At 42.8% G+C, this 8020-nt stretch overlaps 1 protein-coding gene across 2 annotated transcripts; it reads left to right on the forward strand.

Moving 5' to 3' along the window:
• Positions 1–285: 285 nt before the first annotated feature.
• LOC134956766 (uncharacterized) lies at positions 286–6035 on the forward strand. 2 transcript variants are annotated; one of them, XM_063938728.1, is made up of 8 exons: positions 286–857; positions 962–1102; positions 1204–1269; positions 2229–2318; positions 2413–2541; positions 3361–3420; positions 3565–4077; positions 5383–6035. In XM_063938728.1, exons 5-8 carry the CDS (start codon positions 2418–2420, stop codon positions 5391–5393), a joined length of 708 nt encoding a protein of 235 aa, XP_063794798.1. In that variant the 5' UTR covers positions 286–857; positions 962–1102; positions 1204–1269; positions 2229–2318; positions 2413–2417; the 3' UTR covers positions 5394–6035. The 2 variants fall into 2 exon arrangements, with proteins under 2 accessions (XP_063794798.1, XP_063794799.1); XM_063938729.1 differs by having other exon boundaries at positions 3565–3786.
• The last annotated feature ends 1985 nt before the right edge of the window (positions 6036–8020 follow it).

Consider the following 8020-nt stretch of genomic DNA (forward strand, 5'->3'; position numbering starts at 1 on the left):
GCAAGAGACATGGGCAATATAAAGAACTTTTAGTATGGTGTGCACTGGCTCCTCCCTCTATGCCCCTCCTCCAGACCTCATTTGGATTCTGTGCCCAGAGGAGATGGACAATATGAGGAAAGGGTTTTGTTAATCTAAGGGCAAGATTCATACCAGCCCACACCAACCACATCCCCAGCATCCTCTACGGAGTAGTTGAAAAATATTTACCGGTAGGTTTAAAATCTTATTTTTCACATCTTATTTGATTAACTTGTTTTTTTGTCTTTTTTTAAGCAGCATGTCACAAGTGTCACACAACAGTGACAGTGAACCTCAAGCTGATGCTGAAGAAACCAGCACACCTGGATCCTCCAGTGAGGAATGGGTGGCCCCACTCCCAGAGCGCAGGAAAGGAAAAAGCAAACGTAAATCCAATAAAGGCAAAAAAGACACAAGTAATGAAGATTCTGAGACTGAGGTGTCTCGTGCTCCACGATTCTCAAAAGACGAGAATAATGTCCTTGTTACTCTAGTCATAGAACATTATGACCGGCTGATGGGTATTAATGCAGCCGCAACAACACTCCGAAGGAAAAATAAAATCTGGACTGATATAGCACAGAGAGTTAGTGCTGAGGGGGTGAGAAAGCGTTCCATCGAAAATTGCAAAAAGAGGTGGCGAGACTGCAAAAAAATAACAAAGGATAAAATGGCTCGCATAGCCAGACACGCAGAGGGAACCGGGGGAGGTAGTAGTATTGATGTGTCCTTTAATGTGTGGGAAGAAAAACTCTGCATTCATTTTTCGCCTGTACTGGTAGAAGGAGTCACGGGTGGCGTGGACACAGCTGTGCCTTCAACTTTTTCAGTTTCCGGTATAAATTTGTGTTTTTTTCTAATGTTTTTTTTTTGTGTTATTATTTTTATGGGATTGGAAGGGTTACATTTATATGTTTTTCCCCCTTTTTGGTTGTTGAAGCTACCACTACTGCAACTGAGACACAAAGGTCAGGCACTACTAGAGAGACGTCTAAACGAAGTGGGGAGGTGACCAAATCAGGCACATGTATTTGGAAAAAAAAAAGAGTTGACCTTCGAAGCACTGTAGCGCCTCGCAAAGGTGGGTTGTTTTTTTTTGCGGGGAGTGGGAAATGAATATTGTCATTTGTTAAACTTTGGACTGGACATAAAAAATGTTCTTTAATTTGATTTTCTTTACAGATGTTGGTGTTGCTAGGGCAATACGACAACCTGTGGCGGTGACCCCAGTCTTAAGAATACCTGCTGGTAAATGTTTTGTTTGGATGAGTTGTGATCAAAGTGCACTGTGCAATGATTGGGGATGTATGTGCCTCATATACCTGAATGTTTTATATAATTTATTGGCTAGCTATATGCACTAATCAGTAGCAGCTCTTGCTATGGGTAAGCAGGCTTTTTGGAGATCGATTCAATTTGGCAAAAGTTGAATAGTGGTGGGAATTAGATCCCATTGCTCTTCAATACAGTCGCAATAAGGTCAAGAATCGGCCCTGGCACTATTATGCATTGGGGCTGTTTTAAAATGGCTGGTTGTACCTGTGGCGTGTTGGCTGTGCAATTGGTGTGCAATTTAAGTTGCCAGGGCTGTCTGTTATCTGCAGATTGTATGTGGGGACTGATGCAGGAGCATACAGCGTTGGATGTAAGTGTTGAAATATCTATGAACAAAAGATTGAGGAAAGGGTATAACTTTGATGAAGGGGTTTAATGCACCAGTGAGTTGAGGTGTCGAGAGGTGCAGAGGATAAATGAGAAGCATGCAGGTGCTAACCCATTTTTAAAAAGGTGTATTTAGGGAGTGTGGTTTCCCTTAAACTAAAAGATAGTGGGAAATGAGGTCAATGATGGAAATAGCAAGAGGCTTTGGAAATTAGATGCGTACAAAATCTAAGATATCTCAACCTAATTTCTGGAGGGGGCACTAATGTGGGAAATAGAGTTAATTTTATTAATATAAGTTATAAAATGTAATTATTATCATCTGTGTAGGGGGTTCTTTGCATCTGATTTGTACCTAAGCTTGTTAGATATTTCTTCTGGCCATTTTTGTTGGGGATTGGTTTGGGATATGAAATTAGTTCTTAGTAATTTTCTTTAGCCTATATTGTAGCGTTTGGATTTAGGTATTTCACCAGATGTTCGCTCATTAATATCGGCTGTGTGCTAAACACATTACTATAATATTTTGAACTCTTTTTGCATAGCACCTCTTACACCGGCACCAGCAACTGCATCCGCACCACTGGCCTCTGGAACTCTAACCAAAGCATAGAGGAAAACTACAAGCCCATCAGGTATTTATGCTTCTACTGGATGTTTCCTAAAACATGGTAGTCAACATTTGTACATTACTCCTACCAAAATTCTGTGTTTGTGGTCAAATTACAGATCTCATGCTCAGGACGGACAACTCTCAAATGACCATGGCTGAATCAACTGGAGAAGAAGCAATAGAACAGCTATCCCAGACAGCACTCCCATCCCAACCTGCAGCTCGGGAACAACTAATTCACAAAGGTATGTTTGTTTAACATCTTGTGGCACACACATTTCTCCAGATATCTCTGTACGCATGTTATGTATTTTAGGTGGGATGCAGGATGGCTAGATACAGATTTCTATTAATATTGATAGAATTATTTAAAATCTATAATATTTAAAATGCAGAGATCTGGACATGTTAAAAGTGTTCTAAATAACAAGAAAGACATTAGATCATAAAATCAGTATTAAAAAACCTAGGAGGTCTAACTTATCTCTGATCAAATGGACAGAAAGGCAGTGAGCATAGGGGTCAAGGCCAAAAACTGTGAGGGGATGCCACACACATAAAGCAGGGTGTACAGAGTAGAATACAGTGGGTTGGGTGGCATGAGATCACAACGGTGTCACAGACACGGGAACACAGGGGGCCACTGACCAGGATGTTTGGGGGGTAGAGGGTGCCACATACACATAAGGTGTCACACACACAGAGCCACCCACCAGGGGATAAAGTTATGCATCTGTGTGAAGAGAAGGCCAAGACACAGCCAAGGGCAATATGCAGCGGTGGTAATTGCTCGCCATCCCTAGCACCTGTGCCTCTGTTATGTTTGTTGAGGGCATGCTGCTCCCTTGGCTCCACATTCCAAATGTGTTGGTATTTGCCATTTGTTTGCTGTATGTTTGGCCTGCGTTTTGGGAGTGGGGATCCTTTTCTGCTTTGGGTGCTATTGCTTCAAATTTATGGTTGAGCACAACGGAAATGTCCCAAATTTGGGGTAACCACAGGCAGAGTTGCATTTGGATTGAAAATAAATTCTATTTAATAAATTTGTCTACATTTGCCTACAGGAACTGAATTTATAGAGTCCACTCCAGTGGCATCAGGAACAAGTTCCCAAATTTCTGAAGGTAATTAGGTTTTCAAGCCCAGGTGTTAAATGTGTAAACTTCTACCTACTTAAATACAACTTCTGATTTGTTGTATTAGGTATGCATGCCTTTTTTTAAATATTATACGGGCTTTCCATAATATGCTGCTTCATGCATCTATAGAACAAGGCCAAGCAGACCGTCCTACCACTCCCTTTGACAACCTTGCTGATGTTGCCAGATCCATGGACGGCAAGCAAGAAATCCATAGGAGAAAAATGGAGGGGAGCATGGTTTTTCTGGCTCAGTGCGTGGACCGTTTGGCAGACAACCTTGAGGAGGATACTAGAGAGCGAAGAGCGCGTGATGCTAGAAATGAAACTCAGCACTCCCAAATTATTGATGGTATAAACAACATCAATGCTAATCTCCACCAAATTAATGTATTACTTACACAGTCTGCCTCTGCATCAATAGCCATGTCCACTAGTCTGGCAGTGATAGCTGAAGAATTTCAGAGGTCACATGTATCAATATCGGATTTCCCTAGTCCCTTTTTGGCCCCCACACCTCAACAGACATTTGCTGGCCGGCCCACACCCTCCTCCAGCACAGTGACACAACCTACCGAACACACAGCACCCACTTTGCGGAGAAGAATACTTGACGACCCAACCAGCATTGTTCCCTCTGGAGGTAATTCGGTTTCTTTTTGTGTGGAAGCATGGGGACCGGGGGTTGATCCACTATTCCTCCTATATTCCTACTTTTCCACACCTTTTAAAAATTTCAATAGGTCATCTGTATTAACATTTTGAGATTTAAAAAAATCCTCATGCCCTGGACTAAAGTGCACATGTTGTAGAGTGGGTCAAAACTATTTTTTCCACGCCAAACTAAATAGTCACTTGTGGTTTCAATCAAATATCTTTTTTTTTTAAATTTACAAACACAACCCTTTTCAAACTTGGTAAGTGTGCACCACGGCCTGCCCTCAATCCAGGACCTGTACCTGTCCAGGAAAAAAAAAACGGCCAACAAAGTTACTAAATGGCCAGCTACACCCTGGCCACAGAATGTTGAACTTGCTTCTTTCCAGCAGGCGTTATAGGGCCGTCTCCGATAGGTCCACAAGAGGCCTTAAAAGTATATTTCCCCAAGTGGTGTGCCTGCTGAACTCACTCCCCGCTTATGTTTTGTACTTGGCTGTTGTATTGCAAACAGTAGCGAATCTTGCCACGGGCAAGCAGGACTTTTGCCCGGGGCACCGCCTTCCGTATGGCGCCGGCGCCATACCATGGCAAGATCTGCTGCTGCTGTGCCCCCCACTGCCCGTTCTGTCCCGCTGCCCCCCGCTGTGAAGGGAACTAGATGCTTAGCGTCTAGTTTCCCTTCGTGGAGAGGACCATTACTGTGCGGTGCGCGATGAAGTCATTGCGCACTGCACATAATTTCACTACTGTACAGGGGGCGTAACTGACCACGCCCCCTGTATGAAGCCACTCCCCTTTCGCCCGCCCGGGTCACTCGAAGCCAAAGAACCGGCCCTGATAGCAAACTAAACGCAAATTCCTACTACACACAAGTATAACTGGCCATATAAAGCTGTTTCAGATTCAAATAATAGCTCTGCATATACAGGTGTTTGATATTGTTCCAAAATTAGTTTAAAAATAATACTTGTGTTATCTGAATTTGCTTGTGGCCGAATGTGTGTAGTACACTAAATAATTTTCAAACAAGAGTAGCTTAGTGGTTTGCAACTCTATATTTTAATTAAAATTGGATAAGTCATAGGATTTCGAAGGCCAAAGGAATGTTTGAATTCTGCTGTACCCCTGCCATGATCAACTTGGACTTTGTGAAATGAAATTTGTTGGCTACATATGTAGGGGAGTCTAGGACCCGAAAAATAATCTGCTGTATGTTAAAGTGTTTGCCAATGTGATGCTATTTTTAAGTGAACGTATGCTGAATTTTTGTTACGTTTTCCTCTTGTAGATCAATTGTGAATACAATACACCACACCGGAGAAGTCTGAAGTTCCCCAGACAGTTTCAGTTTAGAGAAAATATTTTAATGTTGAACATGTACATGTAATGTTTTATACTGTGCAATTGTTTATAAATACAGTTTTTTATATATATATATATATATATATATATACATACAGGTTGAGTATCCCTTATCCAAAATGCTTGGGACCAGAGGTATTTTGGATATGGGATTTTTCCGTATTTTGGAATAATTGCATACCATAATGAGATATCATGGTGATGGGACCTAAATCTAAGCACAGAATGCATTTATGTTACATCTACACCTTATACACACAGCCTGAAGGTCATTTTAGCCAATATTTTTTATAACTTTGTCCATTAAACAAAGTGTGTCTAAATTCACACAATTCATTTATGTTTCATATACACCTTATACACACAGCCTGAAGGTCATTTAATACAATATTTGTAATAACTTTGTGTATTAAACAAAGTTTGAGTACATTGAGCCACAGAAAACAAAGATTTCACTATCTCACTCTCACTCAAAAAAGTCCGTATTTCGGAATATTCCGTATTTCGGAATATTTGGATATGGGATACTCAACCTGTATATATATATATATACATATCTTCTAATATATTGATAAAATTGTGCAGAAACAACTAAAACACTGGTGTCTGTATTTAATCTGTAACAGCCAATTATGGCAATATAGAGGGTTGCGATAAGTCACATGTAAATTGGTCTCCTTGGTGGGGCCACATGAAAAATGCAATTGCCATGGCCTGTCAAACAGGCTGAGGTGTTCGCAAGGGAGACCAAATAACCACCATTGCAAAGAGGGGTGTTTTTCAGACGTCTGCGCAACCTAACATCCAGTTGTAACAATGCAAAAGGTGGTGGGGGGTATGTAGTGAGCGAATCCAAGCTGGACCAGGTGTACTGGGTTTTGTTTTTCAGTTGGGAGGGCATGCAACAGAAATTGTGAAACAAACACAAGAAGGGGAGATGGTTGGTCACATGCTGTCCTCAGCAAGGTTGTCATCCACAGGCAGCCACTGGTTCATCCAGGTGAAGTTCTTTAATCATGACAGGCTGATGCTGGAAAAAAAGGGAAAAAGGTGGTTAGACTTTTTGAAAATGCTGTACAGTCTCCAGTCTTCGGATGGTGTGACCTGAGGCTTTGTCCTAACAGAGTGGCCTGGCTCTACCTAGACTTAAGCAAACACAAATACAGGTGTGCCCCACATTATTGTAGGAGTGAGAGGAGCCACAGTTAAAGGACACTCACCTGTGTGCCGGATTCCGCAGGCCCATAACCCCTCTGCATGCCAAACATCATCCGCCCTGGGGTCCAATTGGGGCAGCCTTGACTTGCGAAGGGGATCTCAGCGTCGCCACTTGTAGAGGAAGGCACACTATAAAACACACCTCAGGAAAAAGGTAAGAAACCACACACGCACACACACACACACACACACACACACACACACACACACACACACACACACACACACACACACACACACACACACACACACACACACTCATTCTTCCTAACTTTGTAAGAGTCCAGGGGGGCAGATGTATTAACCCTGAGAAGGCATAAAGAAATGAAAAAGCAGTGAGAAACACATTAGCCAAACAGTTAGGAGTTGACTGGCAGCTGCATTTATCACTGGTTTATCTGTTTCCTTTACCTTTTCCAGATCATTACATCTGCCCCCAGGTTCCTTGCAATACCCACTTGTTTGGAATCCTCAACAAGGCTGTCATCCAGAAGCAGCTGCTGCTTCATCCAGGTGAACCTCTTGCATCGTGGCAGGCTGATGCTGGGGAAAAAAAGGGGAAAAGGTGGTTAGACTCAGGAAATGCTTTTCGGTATCCAGTCTTCAGAAGGTGTGACCAAGGCTGTGTCCTAACAGAGTGGCCTGGCTCTACTTAGACTTAAGCAAACACAAATACAGGTGTGCCCCACATTATTGTAGGAGGGAGAGGAGCCACAGTTAAAGGACACTCACCTGTGTGCCGGATTCCGCAGGCCCATAACCCCTCTGCATGCCAAACATCATCCGCCCTGGGGTCCAATTGGGGCAGCCTTGACTTGCGAAGGGGATCTAAGCGTCGCCACTTGTAGAGGAAGGCACACTATAAAACACACCTCAGGAAAAAGGTAAGAAACCACGCACGCACGCACGCACACACTCATTCTTCCTAACTTTGTAAGAGTCCAGGGGGCAGATGTATTAACCCTGAGAAGGCATAAAGAAATGAAAAAGCAGTGAGAAACACATTAGCCAAACAGTTAGGAGTTGACTGGCAGCTGCATTTATCACTGGTTTATCAGTTTCCTTTACCTTTTCAAGATCATTACATCTGCCCCCAGGTTCTTTGCAATACCCACTTGTTTGGAATCCTCAACAAGGCTGTCATCCAGAAGCAGCTGCTGCTTCATCCAGGTGAACTTCTTGTATCGTGGCAGGCTGATGCTGGGGAAAAAAAGGGGAAAAGGTGGTTAGACTCAGGAAATGCTTTTCGGTCTGCAGTCTTCAGAAGGTGTGACCAAGGCTGTGTCCTAACAGAGTGGCCTGGCTCTACCTAGACTTAAGCAAACACAAATACAGGTGTGCCCCAC

This window comes from Pseudophryne corroboree, chromosome 9, assembly GCF_028390025.1.
Source record: "Pseudophryne corroboree isolate aPseCor3 chromosome 9, aPseCor3.hap2, whole genome shotgun sequence".
NCBI classification, from domain to species: domain Eukaryota; kingdom Metazoa; phylum Chordata; class Amphibia; order Anura; family Myobatrachidae; genus Pseudophryne; species Pseudophryne corroboree.

Bases quoted from the DNA above. Each gene is read 5' to 3' on its own strand.
- LOC134956766 (XM_063938728.1), top strand. From the start codon at position 2,418: ATGCTCAGGACGGACAACTCTCAAATGACCATGGCTGAATCAACTGGA. The intron at 2,542-3,360 runs GTATGTTTGTTT...ATTTGCCTACAG, and splicing joins GGAACAACTAATTCACAAAG to GAACTGAATTTATAGAGTCC. The intron at 3,421-3,564 runs GTAATTAGGTTT...ATGCATCTATAG, and splicing joins AAGTTCCCAAATTTCTGAAG to AACAAGGCCAAGCAGACCGT.